The 24,812-nt window shown below is 42.5% G+C and overlaps 1 protein-coding gene and 1 non-coding gene across 3 annotated transcripts in view; both read right to left on the reverse strand.

Moving 5' to 3' along the window:
• The window catches only part of maml3 (mastermind-like transcriptional coactivator 3), a 203,623-nt gene that overhangs the window by 80,418 nt on the left and 98,393 nt on the right, over nt 1-24,812 (reverse strand). For both annotated transcript variants that reach the window (XM_089006344.1, XM_089006343.1), the window contains exons 2-3: nt 6,181-6,918; nt 826-1,734 (exon numbers count right to left, since the gene is read on the reverse strand). In XM_089006344.1, the coding sequence (XP_088862470.1) occupies nt 826-1,734; nt 6,181-6,918 (1,647 nt within the window). The remainder of the gene's footprint in view (nt 1-825; nt 1,735-6,180; nt 6,919-24,812) is intronic.
• On the reverse strand, nt 3,938-4,019 carry trnas-aga (transfer RNA serine (anticodon AGA)). Its single transcript has one exon. It is a non-coding gene; the product is annotated as a tRNA-Ser (tRNA).

The raw sequence follows: 24,812 nt of genomic DNA on the forward strand, positions 1-24,812 counted from the left end.
CTCCAATGGATTATTCAAGATACTTGACATCTGGCTGAACCACTGAAGCATTCTAAATATGGTCTTTTTGGCCACTAGACTCTGGTATTCAACTGCCTGAGGTGGGCTTGCGGTAATGACATCGGCAAACTTGGTTTCGTGGTCCAATCCTAGCAATCAGTCAGCTGTGACAGATTGGGGATATGAGCTAAGGAGGTGTTTGGCTCGATGTTTATGCTTTGTGTGTGTGTGTGTATGTATGTATGTGTGTGTGTGTGTGTGTGTGTGTGTGTGTGTGTGTGTGTGTGTGTGTGTGTGTGTGTGTGTGTGTGTGTGTGCGTGCGTGTATGGGCGTGTGTATGTGTGTCTGGAACCACATGCATTTGTGTGTCTGTAGGGTGGAAGAAGCGAGGGGGCTAACGGCGGTGGTCGTGTTGCAGAGGCATCAATACGCTCTCGCCAGGCCATTTTCCTCCTCTCCGTCCCCGGCTTGTTGCTGGGGTAACTACAGCCATTTTATTTTCGCTGGCTTGACTGCTGATAGACTTTAAAACAATCTCAACTCTGCCTGTTTAGATGACCTTTACTTCCAGAGGAATATTTGTAGTAGTTGTCAAAAAACAGTTGTTTATTTCAACCTTTGTTAGACAGCCATCATTCTGCACACAGACCAACTAAGACCTATAAGCAATTCAGAGTGTTTGTTGTCATGTCAAGGTCAAATGAAAGAAAAGTTCCTAGTGGTGCACCGTGCGATCCTCGTGCTGACGAGAATGCTGCACTAATTAAATGTCGAATCCTCTCTGGCACTAATGGTTGTGAAGAGTATTTACACATTTCACTTACCTGTCCATGAGGCTGCATGCTGTTGTAGGGGATGTTCTGGTTCAATACTTTCTGCTTCATCAGCAACATTCTCTTCTGCTCCTCACTCAGATGGGCTGTTTGGCCTGGAATTGGCCCTTGGGTTTGCCCAGGCCCGGCGCCTTGGCCTCCACCCGCCATATAAGGAGGCATCATGGGGTTCTTGACCTGGCTGCTCCCTCCCATGGGCGGGGTTATCCGGTGATCAACCCCACTGCTGCTGAAGTGACTCAGTGGCTTGGTGTTGTTATATGACAAAAAGGCTGCCGTTTGCTGCTGTTGCTGTTTAGTCAGGGTGTTCTGGCTGACACTGCTCTGCTGTTGCTGGCCCGTCAAGCTCATGTGATTGTGAGGGAGGTAGTTGTTCATTGGACCTTTGGGTCCATTGTTGGGGGCCACTAGAGAGGGCTGCGGTGTGTTAAAGGCTTGAGGTGGATACATCATGGGGCTGTTGGGTTTATCTTGGTTAAAGGGACCAGCATTATAAGGACTGGTTGGAGGGCCAGCTGGGGACCAGTTTGCTGCTTGTTGCTGCTGTTGCTTTTGCTGCAACAGTTTCGCGCGTTGCTGAGCAGCCATTGCTTTTAGTTGCTCTGCATGGGAAAGTTCAGGTGTTATAGGTCCAACTGGCTGACCAGGAGCGACCCCGGTTCCTGCTTGTCCCGTGCCTGCTTGACTCACACCTGGGCCATGATTCAAAAGGTATCCATTGCCAGGCCGTGAAACTGTTTGCGTCTGAGCCTGGGTTGGCGTCTGAGGAGAGCGAGCCACACAGTTGTGTAACGGTGACCCTGATGCCATCGCAACGGCAGGGGACTGCTGCAAAGGTTGCTGAGGAGGTGTTCCGTTGGCTGTTGTTGCAAACTGTGGGCCTGATGACGATGGTCGGACCTGAGGAGAATTAACAAAGAAAAATAACATAAAACCATCCAATATGGTGAGATAAATTCTCAACAGTAGTTACCATTGTAGGCCGCAAATATAAATTTATTGTATGTTGGCCTTTCTGGCAAATAGTTCTGGGTGAATCATGCATTGTGCCCGTAGGATAACTGGCTCAGAGAATGGACAAACAGATTTATATTTTTTTTTTGTTCATAACAACCATTTCCCCCGCCTCGTACCCAAAGATGGCTGGCATAGGCTCCAGAACCCCGCCACTCTAATGAGGAATAAGCGGTACGGATAATGAATGGATTGTTTACAATAGCGGTGTCCAAAGTCGGTCCTCAAGGGCTGCCGTGCTGCCTGTTTTCCAGCTCTCCCAGGAGCAACGCACCTGGTTCAAATACTCAGGATCTTTCTAACGCTGCCACTGAGCTGGCTGATGAGCTGATCTTCTGAATCAGGCGTGTTGCAGTTGGAGAGCTGAAAAACAGGTAGGATGGCTGCCCCCCAGGAGCTGGACATGGCTGGTTTACAATCATATAGTAAAACACAAAGCAGTTTATATTGCCATACTTAATAATCGTTATCACAAATTACAAGTTGTAGGTATTTGGGTGGGGCAATTCTATTCCATACCAATTTTGAGATTTTTTAGCTGGTGTTGCCAAAGTTAAAAATCACTTTACCAATAGATTTGTGGTTTGAGATAAATTAAATCTGTTTAGTGGCAACACTATCGTCTGTCATCATCTTTCCTCATTGAAATTAGTGTAAATACCATTCATCTGTTACAGCTATACAAGCCAAACAAAACAAAACAAAAATAAAAACAAAACGTTTTTGTGTAAAATCACTCAAATCAACACCTCCAAATCTGAGAAAACAGTCCACAGTCAGAAATGGGTGGAGTGCCTTCCTGGGTCTGAGATCTTGCTCCTTAGTATCTTTCGGATTCGTTTGCAATGGAGGCGTGAACTTAATGGGAGATCGATTGTTGCATGGTCTGTATTCATACTCTGTATCGGTCTGTTGTGGTGAAGAAGGAGCTGAGCCAAAAGGCAAAGCTCTCCGTTTACATCTAAATCATTCAAAAAGAACTGGTTAGCATCAGGAGTCATTTGGTAGCGTAATCAAAATAAAGAACAGGGATTAGAATTGTAACAGGAAAAGACAAAATAAAATGCCAAACCCTTAATGAACTATACGCTATTTTGTTCACCGCAATGTGTAACCGTAGTGTTGACGTCTACTTCTTCTTTTCCTTTCGTCTTTTCCCTTTAGGGGCGCCACAACGAATCAATGTCCTCCATCTAACCCGGTTTTGTGCATCCTCTTCTCTCACACCATCTACCTATATCCTCTTTGACAACATCCATAAACCTCCTCTTCGGTCTTCCTCTCGGTCTCCTGCCTGGCAGTTCAAGGCTCAGCATCATTCTCCCGAAAAAGTCATTCTCTCTCCTCTGGACATGTCCAAACCATCTCAGTCAGGCCTCTCTGACTTTCTCTCCAAAGCGTCTTATATGTGTTGTCCCTCTAATGTACTCTTTCCTGATCCTATCCAACCTGGTCACTCTCAAAGAAAACCTCAACATCTTCCGCTCTGCTACCTCCAGTTCTGCTTCCTGTCTTTTCTTCAGTGGCACTGTCTCCAGTCCTACATACATACTTGGCAATAAAGATGATTCTGATTCTGATTCTGATTCTGATTCTGATTCTGATCATGGCTGGTCTCACCACCGTTTTATACATCTTTCCTTTCATCCCAGCTGAAATCCTTCTGTCACACAACACACCTGACATTTTTCTACAGCCGTTCCAGCCTGCCGAGACACGCTTCTTCACCACTTCTCCACACTCTCCATTGCTCTGGACAGTTGACCCCATGTTCTTCAAATACTGCACCATCTTTATCTCTTCTCCCTGTAGCATCACTCTTGTACTTGGATCCCTCTCCTTCACACACATACACTCCGTCTTGCTGCGACTGATTTTCATTCCTCTCCTTTCCAGGGCATACCTACACCTCTCTTGTTTCTCCCCCACCTATTCCCCGCTCTCGCTACAGATCACAATGGTCCAAGGAAATTCATGGCCCAAGGAATTAGAAGGGGCTCAGAGTTGACCCCTGGTGGAGTCAGAATGAGAAATCTGAATCAGAAAACCTTTCATCGTCCCACAATGGGGGAATTTAAAAAAACAGAAACATTGTTGGCAGGATTCGAACCTGCGCGGGGAAACACCAATGGATTTCTAGTCCATTGCCTTCACCACTCGGCCACGACAACTTGTTCCACCTCGCCCTTGAATTCCTCAGTCACACTGACAGCAGACCTCACAACTAGTGTTGATGTCTACATTTAGATTAATACTATGCTGTAATACAAAGTAATGACATTTAAATTGGCAATTGCCAGTGCGAATTCCAGCTTTTCACGCCGTAGTCTAGAGTGCACCCAAGAACAACACAACATCAGACCACAGCAAACTTGTCCACGCTGCGTCTGTCCATCTCAGATTACTGGGTCCAGAGAAGCTGGTGGTGTATCACTGTGTTGTTGATACAAAGCTTTTGCTTTTCATTGTAGGGTTAAAGTTGTATTTGCAGAGGCAACAACTTTAGATTTTTGCTAATGGTGACTTGGCTCAGTTATTATTGCTGTGAATAGTGGAGGTCTTCTGTAGTCATAAAAATATATATTTTTAAAAAATCTGTTTATCTTCAGTTAAATTATAGGTTGAAAATAACTTGTACAACTTACTGGTATCATTTTGAGTACCAAAGTAAAACCAATAACAAAATGACATCAGTGTTTTGAAAAAGAAAAGTGCATGGAAACTTAATATTTCTTTTCTATCGAAATGAAGAGTGATAACTATGTCGGGGTCAGTTACTCTAAAGTCTAACACATGAAAGCTCTCTCTCTTTTTTTAATGATGGTATTGCGTATCGTGAGTATCTGTAAAATCTTCAATCGATACTGAATTACGAGAATTATTTTAATGGACTTATGAATCAATGTTTTTACCCACCCCTATTTCTTGGTATGGTTTTCACACGAAACATCACGACAGCTCGTTTACTGTATTTGAAAAAGGGGTCAGTCAAGTCAGTCTTTCAATCATTCAGAAGCTCAGAAGTCACACAGCTGAGAGACAAAATAGGATTAAATGATGACCATTTAACATTTGGGAGAGCAAAACGAGTGTAAAACCAAGTGTGACATGATGGAATTGGATGTTTTAGTGGAAGAAGCAAACAAAAAACTGAATTGATCACTCTGATTATTTTGGGGAAATGCATAGAAGCCTTGCTTTGTTTGTCTTCGGGACCCCCAAGTGCGTGGCAATTGGATGTCGATGTACAGTGAGTCTTCATTTTGCGTAATGTTGCATATGAAATTTAGGACAGTCTGAAAAAAAACTACTCTGGAAATAAATCGATTATCACAGTCCTCTGAAATGACCCAGGCCAAAGGTTTGTCATTGTTAATTGGAGACTGGCTTCATGTCATCCCTTCAATCATTCAGAAGCTCAGATGTTACACAGCTGAGAGACGAAATGTCAGGATAATTTATTTTGGCAATTCAAAAATGTTTACATGAGCAGAAAAGTTTCCCCCGCTGCCTCTGATATTCTCCGGGTAATATAGGCACCGCAATGTGCTTGGTTTACACCTGCCTTACATAGACATTTAAAGACTCCAAATTAGTCAGATGAGTTGACAAATCACATTATGTGTCCTAAATTAATCTCTGAATACAAACCTCCTACAACAGACAAAATGAACTATACCACAATTTTGCACACATACACCCGTTTGCTGCTTTTGATAAACAGCTTCTACTTCTGTTTGCAGATCAAATCTGTCATGATCTGGTTGCCGACCAACGGGTGGCGCTGTCGGCCCCGCCTGCACCTGCACAGGTGCTGGTCGTCCCGATCAGTGGCGGACTGCCACGTTCGGATTGGCGACCAACTGGTAGCGCTGTCAGCCCTGGTGCCTCGCAGGTGCTCGTAGTTCCCAATCAGGGACATTTAAAAGGACTACCGGCACGACCATTCGTTGTCGGGTTATTGTATGCTTTGTGCATTGTGTATGCATTGTATGCTGTGTATGTGTTTGTTCCACCTTGGCGGACTTTTACTTTTGGTTTTCTTTTGATACTTTGTATTTTTTCTGTTCAGACGATTTTGATGTTTTAGATTTTATTCCTGCTGACTTTATTTTAATACAAGTTGTCAAACACAACCTCCTGCTCCCTCGTGTCTGCTTTTTGGGATCCGCAACCACCATCACCACCTTGCAAACCGTGACAAAATCAAGTTATTCAATCTTTATAAATGTGCAATCCTATCAGAAATACGGCCTAAAGGATTTTAATCCCAGGTCTCATTTTGGCTGTTGACTGACTATCCCAGTGCTACTTTAATTTTGTTGTACTGACCTGTGGTGAGCCCAAAGGCACCTGCGGACCAGCCTGCAGAGGCTGAGCAGTGGCAGGAAGGGATGTTGGTGGTATTGCACCCCCCACAGGTGCTGGCGTATTTCCAACTGCGTCCTGTGGGCCTGGAGTCTGATTGTTTGCCGGCCTACCAAAATCGCCCTCTTTTTTGTCTTCAAAATCCTCATTGAAGAGGTCATGCATATCGTCTTCTGGAACTGTGTTGGCCAACTCATCAATCAGCTCCTGCCACTCTTGATCATTCAGGTTAATGTCAGAGAACAGCTTGTTCTGATTGGATAAAGATTGTGGATCTGAAGACTCTATTCCAACTCCATCATCAAGCGGTTCCTGTTTTAGGTCTTTGAGGAGGCTGAAGCTGTCCTGCAAGTCCAATGAGCCATTCATCTTCATGTCTGAAAGATGACTGCCACCGTTCTTGCCCAGATCATTTTCTGGCCGACCTACATGATTACCATTGCTGTTTGTGCTGTTTCCAGTGGAAGGGTTGGAAGCTCCGAGTAGGGGCTTAATGTCTATTTGGTGGTGCAGTGGAGAAATGGGTGGAAGGTTGCTGTTATTGTTGTTGGGAAGACCTGTTAGTGAGTCTAAACCACCAGACGCCTCCTTCCGTAATCGCTTGCTTGTTGGTGAGTAGCTCCCTCCATCACAGATGCCATTCTGCTCTCCGTTGAGGGGAGATCTTGAATTGTCAAGTTTCCTTTTTACCGTCTCTTGGAGCTGAAAAATAAGGGAAAATAGTAAGCATGGACAACTACCTGTACTTCCAAATAACCATTTAGCCTCCATGTTCACACCTATGGAAAATGGAACATCCTCAGTTATGAACAAATAATTTTTTGGGTGATACGGGCCGAAGCGGGAGTGCACAAACTTCACACGAACAATGAATGATGACAAAAGCCACCCAGGCGTGTTTCAAATGAGAGTTAAACTCGTGATCATGAGGTAGATGTGCCGACCACGCATCCACTGTGCTGCCATCAAAATTTCTGATTTAAATTTATCGCTGTGACATTTGTCATGCACTGCACTTGCATTCAGTCATGTACACTGGGTAACAAACATTCAGTACTTTCTTCCTCATTAGGAGATAAATTGTGTTTGGTGAGGCAGTGAAGAGAGAGGTGTGCGTCTTTCAGCACTGGACAGTGGGCCTTATTATTTTCGTGGCCTACGTATGCACATATTCCATCCATCCATTCTCCGTACCGCTTATTCCTCATTAGGATCGCAGGGGGTGCTGGAGCCTGTCCCAGCCGTCTTCGGGCACCAGGCGGGGGACACCCTGAATTGGTTGCCACCCAATTGCAGGGCACACAGAGACAAACAACCGCACTCACACTCACACCGAGGGACAATTTAGAGTGTTCAATCAGCTTGCCATGCATGTTTTTGGAATATGGGAGGAAACTGGAGGACCCGGAGAAAACCCACGCGGGCCCAGGGGGAACATGCAAACTCCACACAGGGAGGCATATGCACATATTAATACCTGAAATAAAAAATATGTGAGGCTTGATTTCCTTTCTGTGCCAGAATTAGAGGAACCCTTCAGGTAAACACATTTACCAGTAAACGACCAACGTATATGTGTATGTGTGCGTGTGCATGTTTGTGTGTGTGTGTGTGCGTGTGTGTGTGCGCACGGAAAATCCTTCCCTCAATAGGTTTAAATAATTGAAGTCTCTACCACACAGGCTTTGATTTTTTGAGCAAGTATGGATTTGAGTGTGTGTGTGCTTTTGAGAACCTATCTCAATGTAAGGGGTGTGTTGCGAAATTTCCTCAAATGCCTGTGACTGATGTTGATAATAACAGACTTGATGTTCAAAGCCCACCTATTAAAAACTCCCATAATTATTCTGTTGGTGTGAGCGACGACGGCACCCACCCACACAGAAAAATGCAAGCAAGCACACACAGGGTTTCTGCATCTGCACAAACCTTCAAAAAACAAGTTTAGAGTGCTGAACTTTGGTTCAGCCTCAAACTTTCTAATGCACACACTGTTGAATGCGCAAATGTGACAGGATGATAGGGTGACTGTGTTGTTAAATGTGGAAACAACCTTTAAACAGCTCTGAGGCTGTATAATTTGTGATACAAGGCAAACATTTCCTAAAAGCAATGTCTTAAGGTCAGACAAATTTTGAAGTAGTCGCTCTTCATGACATCGTATGAGACATTGAGTATACATGGTGAGACCTCAGTGTTCTTCAAAAGACTTTAGTTTGGTCCATCAAAGATTACCTCTGGTTTTGTGTTTGTATTTTTTGTGACATTGGGGAAGATAGAAAGAATGATCTCTCATCATCGATGCGTATATGCAACTGTCGCGGGATGGAATTGAAGCTGATTTATGGGGGACAGGAGATGTGAGACAATCTCTTTTCGTCAATGGATGCTACAGCTGCGTGTTTGCTTTCAACATTTAGCTTGTAGTTGACGTGCACATTCCACCATGATGTCCCTGATCCACTGGTGAAGAGAAGCTTTGATCCTCTCCTCTTTCATCTGGAACTGCTTTATGTAACAAAGAGGGTACAGAAGTGCTTAAGAATGAATGTCTCTCTGTATCTTTGTGTTGTCATGTTATTTGTTATTTAGTTTTTTTGTGTTCTTTTGACTTCAAGACGGCGCCGCGAGACTGGCTGCCTTTCCAGCAGCTCCTGTGTTTTGCTTTTCTACTTTCATTTCTTTCACAACTTTGCTGCTGTGAAATGTAAATTTCTCCACTGCGAGACTAATAAAGGCAAAATCCAATCCAATCCAATCCAATCCAATCCAATCCAATCCAAATCCAATCCAAATCCAATCCAAATCCAATCCAATCCGATCAAGCGGTTTAAAGAATACATGAGAAAAGAACTTGAGTGAAGCAAAAAAACACCATTTTTGTAACCTTTGTCATCCGTAAAAATGCAAAGAAGGAAAACAGGAAAATGCTGAAATGTTTCTTTATTTTTGATGTACAGACCCATTGTTTGTAGCATTGACTCCTCTACATACAATGTAGCCAAATATTTAAAAACTATCTTAGCTCTGTTAGTTGGTAACACAGAATATCACGTAGAGAACACCACAGGGTTTGTACAGAAGATCAAAGACCTCATATTGGAACCTGGGAAAACATTGGCATCTCACGATGTGACTTCTCTCTTTACTTCTTTCCCAACCCCAGCAGCAGTCTCAGTGGTGAGGACGAGACTGCTGCCGGACCTTTCTCTGCATGAAAGAGCCAAACTTAAACCGGACCACATTTGCCAATTGTTAGAAATCTGCCTTAATACTACGTATTTTCAATTTAGGGAGAAATTTTACAAACAAATTCATGGTTGTGCTATGGGCCCACCAGTTTCACCCATAGTGGCTAATCTGTACATGGAAGAGATGGAGAAACAGGCCCTCACATCCTTCTCGGGGACAAAGCCTAGACATTGGTTTAGATATGTGGACGATAGTTTTGTCATAATTAAAAAACAAGAAATTCAATCCTTCACAGATCATCTCAACTTGGTAGGCATCAACATTGAATTTACTCGTGAGGACATTAAAGAGAACCAACTAGCCTTTTTGGATTGTAAAGTACAGTAAAGTCTCGTTATATCGATATTCAAGGGAGTCCGAAAAAATATCGATATAACCGGGACTATCGATATACCCTGTTTGCATGTAATTTTATCCGCGCGTGCATAGAAATAGTATCGATATAACCGGGACTATCGATATAGCCGATATCGATATAACGAGACTTTACTGTAATTATAAGAGAGGACAGAGCGCTAAAAACAGAAGTCTTTAGGAAGGCTACGCACACTGACCAATACTTACTTTTTGATTCTAACCACCCTTTACAACACAAACTAGGAGTTATCAGAACCCTCCAGCATAGGGCTAAACTAATACCAACAAGCGTTGAAGGTAGAGAAAAGGAGTCAAAACAGATCAGGAGACCACTCACAAACTGTGGGTACCCTCAGTGGTCATTCAACAAATGTCAGAAAGAAAGAATAAAAGAAAGAATGAAACCAAAAATTCTCAAGATACAAAAAGGAGAGGAGTAGCAGTACCTTACATTGCAGGAGTTTCTGAAAAACTAGAGTCCTTTGGCAACACAGAATTCCTACTTATTTCAAACCGATAAATACTTTAAGGCAAAAATGTGTGCATCCAAAAGATAGGCTTCCAAATGAAAAACAAAGTAATGTAGTTTATTCAATACATTGTCAGAATGAAAGTTTCTTGGATAAGAAGCGAAACGTCCGACACCTTCAAAGAAGTACAGAAGACGGCTGAAGAAACCTTTTCATTGATGACTAATGTTAAGCAGATTCCTTTTCATTGATGGACCACTCCTGTCCAACTGAGAGCTTACACAGACGTATAGATGGTCCCCAATTTACGAACACTGGAGTTACAAAAAACGGTACGTCCGAACATTTTTGCCGGTACTGTATGTCAAAAAATGTTTGGGCAGAGATGCTGTAAATTAGATTTTGTATTTTTCCGTCTGAGCTCGCTTGCGACTGGCTGCATACTGTGCTTCACACACATGTGCACACACACACACACACACACACACACACACACACACACACACACACACACACACACACACACACACACACACACACACACACACACACACACACACAAGCACGTATTGGAGATTTCAAGGGCTGGATGTTTACGCGACAGACACCAAGGCTGACCAATCAGCGCAGATGCTGAAGTGTTGCCAACGAATTAAGGACCCGAGTTCGCTTACGATTGGCTGCATAAAGTATGTGGGTGGGGAGGAAATCCCTCTTACCAGTTGATGCTATGAGGAGGAGACAACAAGCTCGCTTACGATTGGCTGTGTAGAGTATCTGGGCGGGAAGGAATTTTCTCTTTCGAGTTGGCGCACCAGGAGGACGCGATTCATAACAAAAAGTAATTTGATGCAGTAATGGCTTACTAAAAAGCACAGGATATGTCGTCATAGGTGTGAATTTATTTTACGACTGCTAGAACGTATTTGTTTTATTCTTCCCTGTTCAGTGCTTGACTTAAACATAGCTTCCATACAAAATATAGCACTGAATCAGCTTACAAACAAATTCACCTTACGAACGATCGCTCAGATGTATCTCATTCGTCAGGTGGGGAGCGTCTGTACTCATTTGACAACCAATAGTATCAAAAAGAACTGCATGGAAACATGGGCATGTGATACTGAGAGGCAGGTGAATAAAAGGCAAACGAAAGGAGGCAGAGGGAATGAGAAGTTGTTGGATCAAGCCGGATACTCAGCTGCAGGAGATGGGAAAAAAGAGCACAAGAATGGAATGACAACATGTAAAACACAAATGGCAGGAGGGGGAAAGAGGAAAAGGAAAAAGTGTGCTATGTTTCCTTGAAATAATCACCTAGTGACTCTTGCATGTTGCCTGAGAGAGAATGACGGACTCAGAGACAAAAGTGTATGTGTTTACAGAAGCAAAGAAGAAGGAATTTATTCGTCAGGCTGATGGTCTCTTTTCCTTCAAGTGGGCATGTTAAAAGAACACGAAGATGAGTGAAGAGAGATTGCAGGGTATAAAAGGGGTAGAAAGGAACAGCGAGCCAAATGACAGCAGTGTGCGGATGACAAGAGGACGATCACAGACAGAGAGGAGAGACGGAGATGGAACCAGTCAGGTGCTGTTGTTATAGCAACTGCTGCTTCTGCTTTGCTGCCTTTGTGTGCTACATCCTACTTCCTCCTCCTCCTCTTGCCACCCAGACATTCCTCGTAGCGCTCCAACTCCCCTACTTCATTTGCCCTGTTTCTTGCCACATTGCAATTACCGTATTTTTCTCATGTGACAGTCACAAAACTCATCATTGAGACCCTGCACAGACTCCTTTTCCTTTGCCGTTTTGTTTGATACCAAGACCATTGAACCACTTTTCTGGATCAAGTCAATTACAAAGTAGTAATATAAAGGACCCCTGAACACTCACAGTTAAGCCTGCAATGTTTTTTTTCACGATTTCCAAAACCAAAAGAAAATATTTATTTTTCCCGATTGGCTGCATCCTGTGCTTCACGCACAGGCACGCACACAGACACATTCCATGTTTCAAGGGCTGGGTGTTTAAGCGATGGACACTAAGGCTGACCAATCAGCGTCCGGCTATGCTGTGTTGCCAACGAGTTCAGGCCCCGATTTGCCAAGCTTGCTTATGATTGGCTGCGTAGAGTATGTGGGCAGGGAGGAAATCCTTCTTCCCTGTTGACGCTCCGAGGAGCAGGTGAATGGCGATACATAGCAAAAAGTAATGGTTGCTGGCACGTAATTCAGTAATTACGTGCCAGTAGTTTCAGTAATGGATTACTGAAGACCCAAGGATATATTCCATCGTACTCCAGTAGGTGTGAAGTTATTTCCCGACTGTTAGAGAGTCTGCTTTATTGGGATCCACAACCATTCACCACCTTTGTCTGTGTAAGCTTTCAGTCGTACAGGAGTGGTCCATCGAGGAGAAGGTTTCTTCAGCCGTCATCTGTACTTTTTTGAAGGTGTCGGACGTTTCGCCTTCTATCCAAGAGGCTTCGTCAGTGAACTAAAGTCTCACTGGTCGTATCGGCCCTATTTATATATCCCTAATGTCCAGACATGGCGGCGCCGGACACAGCTATGATAGGTCCCTACTCTCATGTTGGGGGGAGCAGAGGACCACTCCCTGTGGCCCCACTGATTGTTCCTACATTCCTGACTAACGACTGGCCTGTTTGCCTCCCTCCCTCCGGTATCACCTCATCAGCATTACAAATGTTGACTAACCTGTTTCGCCTAAGCACTCGTCTGGATCAAGTCAATTACAAAGTAGTAATATAAAGGACCCCTGAACACTCACAGTTAAACCTGCCATGATTTTTCACATATCACCTCAAATCGGTAGACATCAACGTTAAATTTACTCGTGAGGGCATTAAAGAGAACCAACTAGCCTTCTTGGATTGTAAAGTAATTATAAAACAAGACAGAGCGCTAAAAACAGAAATCTTTAGGAAGGCTACGCACACTGACCAATACTTACTTTTTGATTCTAACCACCCTTTACAACACAAACTAGGAGTTATCAGAACCCTCCAGCATAGGGCTAAACCAGGGGTGGGCAAACTTTTTGACTCGCGGGCCGCATTGGGTTCTAAAATTTGACAGAGGGGCCGGGCCAGGAGCATTTAGAGGGAGTGTTTGGGCCGGAAATACTAAACCTAAAGCATTAAAGGACAACCGACGCCTCCCAACAAGTTATGTCCATAATTAATAAAATCACTTCAAATGACTTTGACTGAGATTCCACAGCATATAGCTATAGTTTACGTTCTAAGACTTGCGCTGAATATTCACTAAGTCTTGTTTTCGAGTTGATGACGATGCCCATGTGACGTCACGTTTGGACCGCCCCTGACCGAGAAAGCGACACACAATGCATTTTGGGTACTTTGTTTGGTCTGAAAACTTCGTGTTGATGGCGAAATTAGAAGGAAAACACATAAATAACGCCATGGTGAATCGTTGTGTGTTGCACCAAGACAACTATTTGATATTCGCTGACACAAATTCCCAGCTGACAAATCAGTCCATTTCCAACGGAGCTTGGGCGCAATCTTCTGCATTTTCTGGGTGCTACATTGCTGTCATTGGCAGCTCGAATTGATATGGGAGGACTCCTTGAATCAATTGCAAACATTTATGCTTTCCTCTTCAGAACTTGAATAATATTCATAACTGGATGAGTAACAAGAAAACATCTTCTCCGAATCTGAAGCCATTGTTTTGATTCTCGAGCAAGGCAAGACGTCATGGCGTGATGTCACGAACAAAGGGGTGGGAGCTTCTGAAACTGGCCATTTCAGGATTCATTTTGAAGTCATTTTTATTGGTGTTTTTCATTTAACTAAAAATATCAGCCTGCCTGATTTGGGTATTACAGATGCTATAAAACGTTTTTATAATGTCAGTGGGAAACACAAAAAAATGGTTCCGGTTGTCCTTTAAATGTAGTGTGTACAAACCTCATAGCACAGTAAGAACCCAATTTATTAACTGTCTTTCAAATGTGAAAAATATCCCTGATCAGTTAATAAATTTGTCTCAAGGAATATGGCGTTTACATACTATTTCACAGATACTTGGAGGAGGAAATGGAAATAGATTAAAATAACATATGCACTGTGATTCATCAAGATTGCGTCTGTTTTAATACGTTTTCATTGAAGGGGCAAAGTTAAAGAAATCAACATTTATTGAAAAATGGAATCACTTTCAACATTCAAAACATATTATTCCACAACGAAATATTCAAGCTCAATAATACCTACTTGTGTTAAATTCCGTCAAATCATAGATGGTTTGTCCTGACCGCGCGCTCAACAAACTCCTCACTGAAAGCCCTCGCCTTCACGCGCAAACAAAACACGTGTACCGTCGCCGAGCACACGAACATCGGCAACCTGCAGTGAAATTTGCATACTCGGCACGGCAGCCAATCAGAAGCCTGCTTCTTTCTTCCGGACTTTCGCAAGCGTTATAAAGTCGTCCAATTGCATATAATTTTCCAAAATAGATGCACAGAACCTCAGCCCAGAAGAAAGATTCAAAAGAGGCTAACAACATATGTGACGCTACAAAACGTAAATTTACGTTAAACCGTGACTGTAAAGTGTACGTGAGACTCATGAAACGGGCTGAGAGGCTCGTAGGAAACAATCCAAACGTTGCATTGTCCACCACAATGACGATCGACTACTGCAGCAAAATCTAGCCATGCACATTTACCGTAAATTAAGCAAGGTAGTATTTGTACTCGGTACATTCTTGATTAAAAAAAACGTTATACTTTGTGACAATGTTTTTTAATGTGATTAGTTGTCTCATTGTGTTTTAGGTTGTGAAAGATGGGTCAGGCAACTTTTCAGTTATCTGCCCTGTTGTCCGCTAACTTTTTGTCATGAGTTTCAGACGAGTTTCAGACGCTGTTTTTACTATAATTTGGGAAGGTTCGGCGGGCCGGATTAAAAAGCCTCACGGCCCGTATGTGGCCCGCGGGCCGTAGTTTGCCCATGACTGGGCTAAACTAATACCAACAAGGTTTGAAGGTAGAGAAAAGGAGTCAAAACATATCAGGAGAGCACTCACTAACGGTGGGTACCCTCAGTGGTCATTCAACAAATGTCAGAAAGAAAGAATAGGGAATGAAACCAAATATTCTGAAGATACAAAAAGGAGAGCACTAGCAGTACCTTACAATGCAGGAGTTTCTGAAAAACTACAAAGAGTCCTTTGACAACACAAAATTCCTACTTATTTCAAACCGATAAAGACGTTATAGCAAAAATTAGTGCATCCAAAAGATAGGCTGCCAAATGAAAAACAAAGTAATGTAGTTTATTCAATATATATAATAATAATATAAACATTGTAAGAATGAAAATTGTAAGGAGCAGTACATTGGGGAGACTCAACAAATTCTCAAAAAATGACTTTATCAACATCTCAGGGATAATATGAGTGGGCCTCATCGGCAGTACATTTGCACCTAAAAGCTAGCAACCACTCATTTGACCGGTCTGGTGGGGCGAGGTTTGGATCGTTCATCCAATAGCCTGCTTAGGCAAAACAGGTTAGACAACATTCGTGATACCGGAGGGAGGGGGCCAAACAGGCCAGTCGTTAGTCAGGAATGTAGGAACAATCAGTGGGGCCACAGGGAGTCGTCCTCTGCTCCCCCCAACCTGAGAGTAGGGACCTATCATAGCTGGGTCCGGCGCCGCCATGTCTGGACATTAGGGATATATAAATAGGGCCGATACGACCAGTAAGACTTTAGTTCGCTGACGAAGCCTCTTGGATAGGAGGCGAAACATCCGACACCTTCAAAAAAGTACAGATGACGGCTGAATAAACCTTCTCATCGAGACATCCACCACCTTGCAAACCGTAACAACTGGTGCACTGCCATATTGGTCTTTACACTCTCCAGAACTCATCTTTGGATTACTTGTCCATTGGCGACCATGCCTGCCTCTGACTTTCTCACAATGTCAGTCTCACAGTGGCTACCTCACGCTGTCCCGGGCCACAAGTGATGACTTACAAATTCCTGCTTTCTTGGCTGTCAGAAAAAATTCTGGGCTAGTTTGTGGAGTCCAATTTTTTTGATACATTAACTCATTCACACTGCCACACGTGCAAAAATGTGTCCACTCCAGTGCCAAGATTTTTGTCATTGTCACTCAGATTCCAGGACCTACAGAATATTGAGTTTTAGGACTACGTAAACATTCAATAAAGCGTTAGAAACATTAAAGGACAACCGACGTCTCCGGACACGTTGTGTCCATAATTTGTAAAATGGCTTCAAATGACTTCTACTGAGCATATTTTACAAAGATTCCACCACATATTTACGTTTTAAGACTCGCGCTGAATATTCCGGAAGTCTTGTTTTTGAGTTGGTGACGAGTCCTCACCCTACGTCACTGAAGGAACGCCCCTCAGTGAGAAAGGACATACCTTGCATCACCTCAATGCATTTTGCAATGCTTTGTTTGGTCTGAAAAAATCGTGTTGATCCGTGTCGATGGCGAAATTAGAAGGAAAACACATAAATAACGGGATGGTGAAATCTTGTGTGTGGTACCGAGCATCTATTTGATATTCACTGACAAAAAATGCAAGGAATTAATCAGACCGTTTCCACAGAGGTTTCCAAGGAGCTTTGTCGCCCTCTTCTGCCTCTTTTTGGTGCTACATTTCCCCCCCAGATGACACACATTCGGTGCTACATTTCCCCCCTCAAAATGACACAGAATAAATTCTTTAATCGATTGCAAACAAATTTGCAATTTGTAAATTTCTCCACTGTGAGACTAATAAAAGCATATCCAATCCAATCCAAACATGTATGCTTTCCTCTTCAGAACTATTTGAATCATATTCATAACTGGATGAGTAACAAGAAAGCATATTCGCCAAACCTGAAGCCATTGTTTTTATTTTCGAGCAAGGCAAGACGTCGTGCCGTGACACAGCGAACATGGGGGCGGGACCTTCTGAAACTGGCCACTTCCGGTTTCAAATTATAGTACTTTTTAGACACTTTGTCATTTTTATTGGTGTTTTGCATTTGACTGAAAATATCATACTGCGTGTTTTGGGTATTTTATATGCTATAAAACGTTTTTCTGATGTCAGTTAGGAAACAAAAACGTGACGTCGGTTGTCCTTTAAAGCAGTGGTGTCAAAGTCATTTTTTGCCGCGGGCCACATTGTAGTTATGGTTTCCTCTCGAGGACCGTTATGAATTTGGGGAAGCCATTAGAATGTTTAATCCCCTCCACATATTACATATAGGGCGCACAACAAATTAATGAATAACTAGAATAACTCTGAAGTCAAGTATGACTGTTATTGTGGTTTGCATCCAAAAATATGAAATTTTGGTGAGGATTTTAGCAAGCATCGTGGAATTTCACAAGTTTGATTTGCTGTCGCAGGCCGAAAAAAATGATGTGGTGGGCCGGATTTGCCCCCGGGCCTTGACTTTGACACCTGTGCATTAAAGTCTCTCCTTTCACCAGAAAAAAAGAGTTAATACCCAAGTTAAATGGCTTTGGAGTAACATGAGGTGCAAGTGGGGGCAGCTATGCAAAAGGCAAATGCTGCTCCCTCGTGAAAGGGAAAAATATTGTCAGAGGCCTTCCCAGGGCTCTATTGGCACCCCCCGCAAGATAAGCCAAAACCCGAAGAAATTCGGGAATGGCGCTATTTTCAATTCCTGAATAAATTTGAGACCTACAGTGTAAATTTAATGTCCCTTAAACAGATAATAAAACATCTCTGTTTAAAGATAGAACAATAACACATCACATTACAAAGTGGGTACGTAATCTCTGTCTGAGTAACCTGTTTTATGAAATATCTTCTTTTTCAGAGTGATCATTTTATCAAAACCACAGGAAAACACGAACATGAAATAAACTATCCAATATTGGCGTATCCATTTCAGATTGATATCAAGCGGTTTCTTGGCCACAGTTTAAAAGAACTTGGGGTGGTGAATCTCTGGCCTGTGAGATTGCTGTCAGAGTGATGCTTGGTCCTCGAAAAATGGGTCAAATTTGTCAGAGAATGCAACCATGGGTTGGATGTGACAAAGAGCAAACCCCCTTCAGGTTTCTATTATTTTATTCAATAGGTATTAATAGATGGCTCCTCATCAACAAAGGGCTCATTATGCATTGTCAATTAATGTACCAGATGCCCGCAGACATAGGGCCAAGTACAAATCATTCACAAGAACAACGAATGAAGGTTAATGGAACTGCATCAACAATACTATTTTTGGGTTGTGTCTTCCACAAAGAATCCTTCACGGCACACTGCTGTATGAACATGAATGCCACACTGAATTGGTTGCAATGTGTTTGACAAACCAAAAAAGACACAGGACACATATCTATACGCATTTACCAAATTGATTGCAGTGTGTGTGTGCGTGTGTGCGTGTGTGTGTGTGTGTGTGTGTGTGTGTGCGTGTGTGTGTGTGTGTGTGTGTGTGTGTGTGTGTGTGTGTGTGTGCGTGTGTGTGTGTGTGTGTGTGTGTGTGTGTGTGTGGGTGGGTGCGTGTGCGTGTGCGTGTGTGTGTGAGTGTGTGTGTGTGTGTGTGTGTGTGTGTGTGTATTTGAGAGAGAGAGAGAGACATAAATAAAGAGGGAGCAGACTGTGTGTAAACCTGCTGACCTGACAAAAATACCTGATGACAAAAGAACACCTTCACTGTGTCCCTTCTCCCACATCCAGATTTCACTCCCAAAAAAATTACAATGACACAGGAAGGGTGCAATTGAGATTATTTTAAAGAAGAAATATTCCATTGCCGGTCATTTTAACGTTTTGAAACGTGCAAATCAAAGGATTAGGAGAGTAAGTAGGAAAGCAGTGGTGGGAAGGAAAACGAGGGAATGATAGAGGGGAAATTGTGTTTGTGTACGTGTGTGGTTCCTGGCTGAGCTTTTCTCTATTTATAGAGCTGCTGCTCCTTCCTGTTTCTGGAGCTGTACCATCAAGTCAAGAGAGGGTGGGTTGGGGAAGGAAGGAGGGGCTAGAATACAGTAAGGACGGGAGTAGAGGAGAGGGAGGATGTGTGGGAAGGAAGACTGGATGAGTCTTTGGTAAATCAACAGATCCACCCTCTTTTTTCCTGTCACTTGCTCCCATCTCTATCCCATCCCTTCTTCCACCCGCTTCCTAAACTCAACAGCATGGGCTAAAGCAACTGTTACAGAAAATGCACAATGAAAGGGGACAGCGAAAAAATACACACACAATTTTGTCATGTAAAGGTATACAAGAAATCTGACACATGATGACAGATGTTTTTTAACAGCTAAGACAATTGTGGACATGCTCACATACACGTGAATTCTAATTAGAAATGACAAATCCACAAATAAAGAGGAACCTCCCTTTTTGTTTGAATTTGCTCATCGGAAGTCCTGAAGAAAAGAAATCATCCTTTTCAAACCGAAATAACATTCGAGTGAATGTTTTCGGTTATATTTTAAAATGTTGAGCTGTCATACAAATATAGACATAATTTAACCAATATTAATATCCTCTCATCCATTTCCAAAAACACTTGTCCTCATTAGGGCCATGACTCCTGACTTCAATTAGATGGACCTAATATGCCTGCAAATTCAGGGTAAGGAGTGCGTTAAATCCTTGCCAACAAATTGCAGCGGTGCCTAAACTTTGAGGTCAATGCAAGGCGATGCAGATGCACCTTATGCGCCTCATTTGACTTTGACTGTCACATGTATAAAATTAAATTATATTAAAGCTTTGGGTTTCCTTTAGAGTAGGTGACAGTATGCGCCGATGAGCTGTAATCTAGCAATGAACCAAGAAGAAGGAGAAGGGTGAAGAAAAAGAAGGCGAGTGAAAATAATAATCATACGCAGAAGAAGCAGATGCAATCTCCTTGGATTGGATTTGACCCTTGGCCAGAATACACAGCTGAATTTCAATTAAGGTCAGCCATTTTAAAAGTTATATTAAAACTTTTGAGAATTTTTCCGTGATAAAACACCTGCAGGCAGCCACCAGCATAATCCCACTGTATTTGAATGTTAAATATCTTGGCAAGTAAGCGTAAATGAAACCCATATGAATGCATCTGTGCGTGTGAAGCTCTTTGGACCTACATTGTAAAATTTGTTAAATGGCCTGCCGATCACTGGTCATTAGCTACTTTACTATTAAAATGGAGAAAAATATGAAGCTGATTCTTCTCAGTTATTTTTCTTTCTTATGAATATCATCTTTGTTTGTTTCTTGAGATTAGGTAATTCAGGACAATTGTAATCTCTTTCAGTTATTTGAACACCTTCGTATGAGCATTCCATGGCAACAAACCAAGCCCATCTTTATTGGAAAACGTGATTCAAGTGCTTCCCATTAAAAAAAAATAATTTCTTCAAGCACCACTGGCACAAAGCCCCCCCCCCCCATCTAAAACAGCAACCTTTTGTCATTTGACCTCAGATAAGCGGCACAAAATGGATGAATGGGTACTGTGATGTCACGAGAGGCTGTGTCCTGGAGGGCAAATACATCCCCCTAAGATGGCTCCACCCAGAGAGAGTCTTGGCCCCATCTGGTGGAAGGCAGCAATTAAAACCACACACCTGCAGCTGATCAGGGCGGGATTGGCAGGCAAGGCTCTTAAGGCAGAGAGCCTCTGAGTGTGCAGCTTGGGGAAAGACAAGCTCGATTGCTGTGCTCTGTGAAGAGGTTGATTGCTGCGTGGAACTCATTGCCAGTTGGGACCACACGACAGGACACTGGATTTGGACCTTGCTAAGGTGGCTAGGCTACATGAGGAGGACGTCAAGAGGGGTGAGGCCTAGAGACTATTGGAAAAGAACTCCGTCTTCAGTTTTACCTCAGAAGAGACTTTATTTTGATTTAAGTATCGGAAGAGACACTATTCAAACCTTTGTTGCTTGTGAATCCCCCCGAAACCTTTGATTAAAACCTTTGTTTGTATCCAAACCTGTCGACCATTGCACTTCTTGTCCTGTCCCGCTGAGAGCCAGCCTCTCATGATATCACTGTACATTAAAACATTGCTGATTTCAATCGTTGGTTGCATTTTAAAGGACAACCGACATCACATTTTTGTTTCCTAACTGACATCAGAACGTTTTATAGCATCTAAAATACCGAAAATACGCAGTAAGATATTTTTAGTCGAATGCAAAACACCAATAAAAATGACTTAAAGTGTCCAAAATCTGCAAAAAAATGACTTCAAAATGAATCCGGAAATGGCCAGTTTCAGAAGGTCCCGCCCCCTTGTTCGTGGCGTCATCCCAAGACGTCTTGCCTTGCTGGAGAATCAAAACAAAGGCTTCAGATTCGGAGAATATGCTTTCTTGTTACTCATCCAGTTATGAATATGATTCAAATACAGTAAAGTCTCGTTATATCGATATTCAAGAGAATCCGAAAAAATATCGATATAACCGGGACTATCGATATATCCGACCCTGTTTGCATGTAATTTTCTCCGTGCGTGCATACAAATAGTATCGATATAACCGGGACTATCGATATATCCGATATCGATATAACGAGACTTTACTGTAGTTCTGAAGAGGAAAGCATACATGTCTGCAATCGATTAAAGAATTTATTCCATGCCATTTGAGGCAATAAGGGGGGTAAATGCAGCACTAAAAAAGAGGCAGAAAATGGTAACAAAGCTCTGTGTAAGGAATTAATCAGCCCGTTTCCACAGGCTGATTAATTCCTTACACGGAATTTTCTCGCCCTCTTCTGCCTCTTTTTGGTGCAACACGAAGTTTTCAGACCAAACAAGTACAGCAAAATGCATTAACGTGATGGAAGGACTGCTACAATGTGTCCTTTTTTTCGGTGAGGGGCGTTCCTTCAGTGACATAGGGTGAGGACTCGTCACCAACTCAAAAACAAGACTTCCGGAATATTCAGCACGCGTCTTAAAACGTAAAATATAGCTATATGCGGTGGAATCTTTGTAAAATACGCTCAGGAGAAGTCATTTGAAGCCATTTTACAAATTATGGACACAACTTGTCCGGAGACGTCGGTTGTCCTTTAAAAGTTCTACATAGCGATGGAAGACACAACATGCCCCTTTCACCTGCATGGATTCGGCAATGCTCAGTAAGTGGGGGCAAAGTGTCAGCGCATTCCATGTGAGTGGACATTACGAAAACCAAAATAACAAGGTTGCCTGTACATTGTGCCGACTATTGTAGCACACGGCATTGTACATTCATAATATGGGAACTGGGAAACATCAACTTGAGATGAAGTGGCAACGAGGAACAGATGGGTGCAATAATTGGGTATGAAAGGAATTTACCTGGATTTACAAGCAATGATGGACCGAGGATCACCTCTTTGTGAACAACTGTGTGACAAAATAGTCAAACAGTTTCAGGGCAATATAGCTCAATGCTAAATTGCAAGGAATTTCAGGATTTCTTCATTGACTGGGCAATAATGTAACCCAAAGGTTCAGAGAATCTACAGAAATCAGTGCAGGTTAGCGGCAAGGCTGAAAACCAACATGAAATGGCTATGACCTTCGACCCCTCGGGCGGAACTGCATTAAAAACTGACAACCACATATCAAGAATATTATAATTGCAAGGCAATGTTCTTCTGGTAAAAACTGTCCTAAAATAGCATTTCAACTTATAGTCTGTTCAATTTTGGCCAGGGATATATTTGTCTTAAGGTTTTCTGCTATTTTTAAACCGTATTATTTTAAGAGTTAATAATATTTATGTCTGTGTCTATTTGTTCCGGTCGGCCACTAAAATGAATTTGAATTTAAAAAAAAAAAATCACATTTAGGGCAAAACTTGACATACTATTAAATTTGGATTAATCTGTTTAACTTTTAACAAAGTCTTTGATTAATTTGAATAATGTATTTAATTTACTCACTTTTACCAACATCTTGTTATGTCTGTCTCTCTCCACTAATCTAAAAAAACTGCAAGATAAATTTTGCAATCTATCCTTTCATTATTGACTTATCCTAATTAGGACCACACGTATATTTAATGATAATTCTCCTCATTGGTATTAAAATTGGCTGAATTGAAGCCAAGTGTGCACGTTACTGCTGTGCGTGCGTATGGAGAATTGACATATTTTTCATCAAGACTCTGGATTACCACATAGTCAACAGTAAAATGTAGTGAATTGCAATGCGACAGTTCTCCCAGGTGTACTGTCGATTTTGTTCAATAGCTACTGCCGGTTTCAAGAAATATGTGATTTCATCTGAATACGAGCAGGAAAAGAAAGAGTGAAGGGGCAACTTTGGCTCCATGGCCATATATGGTCAGTGGATAGTACTCAACAGATGTGTGTTTGCGTGTGTGCATTGAGACTCTGTCCAACATCTGTCCTCCTTGGACAAGAGCAGTTTGCTTAAAGCAGTCCTTCATAAAGAGTGGGGCTTGCACCCTGGGGCCGCGCGGTGCGATAGCGGGGGAGGTGTGTAGGCCCCAAGGAACATGACTTTTTTTTTTGCCAAACTATAATTAAATGTTATTTAACATTCACTCTTGGTTGCAGTAGGGCTGTCCATTACTTATTATTATCCTTTTCTGTTGTTGGAAGTTGAAGCTCTTTCTTTTTACTTTACTATCATGTGCATAACGATACATTGTCATGCAGAGGTGTAAAAATGTATACACACATTATTATTATTATTATTATTATTATTATTATTATTATTATTATTATTATTATTTATACTTCTGTGGGAGAGTTTGAAAGGATGTGAAGCGTTTTCGTCTTCTTGTGGTAGAGAAATTGAGTTAAGCATGAAACTAAACTCGTGTAAGATTGTAGCCATGCCAAGCCAGGAAACAGAACAGAAGGATGTGTGATGATGAGTGACAGTCAGGGGAAAATAAGTAATAAAATAACGAAAGGTGGCTAATCTGTCGAAAAAATTTCCCCTCAGAGAAGTGATTTTACAAGAATGTGTGCTGGAGTCAACTTCTGCGGCAAAGTATCCTTGTCCGTAATGTGCATTCATGCACGCGCGCGTGTGTGTGTGTGTGTGTGTGTGTGTGTGTGTGTGTGTGTGTGTGTGTGTGTGTGTGTGTGTGTGTGTGTGTGTGTGTGCGCGCGCGTGTGTGTGTGTTTGTGCATGAGTGTGTGTTTGTGTGTGCGCATGTGTGCATATGCGTATGTGTGTGTGAGTGTGTGTGCGTGTGTGTGTGTGTGTGTGTGTGTGTGTGTATGTGCGTGTGTGTGTGTGTGTGTGTCCAGTTCATGCTGGTTTCACTGATTGGCTCAGTCCAGCAAAGTGACACAGAAGGCAAGCATACAATTGGCTGCATGAAACCCAGTTGGTGTCTGCCCCTGCCGAGGCCTGTTGTGAGGGCAGAATAGTACAAATACGCACGTACGCACGCACACATACACACAGCGATCTAGACGCTTTTAAGCCCTCCTCCTTTTTCACCAGTTCTCCCATCTTTGCACTATTGCCCC

The sequence above is a fragment of the Hippocampus bargibanti genome, linkage group LG10 (assembly GCF_051943395.1).
Source record: "Hippocampus bargibanti isolate YZ-2025 linkage group LG10, ASM5194339v1, whole genome shotgun sequence".
NCBI classification, from domain to species: Eukaryota; Metazoa; Chordata; class Actinopteri; order Syngnathiformes; family Syngnathidae; genus Hippocampus; species Hippocampus bargibanti.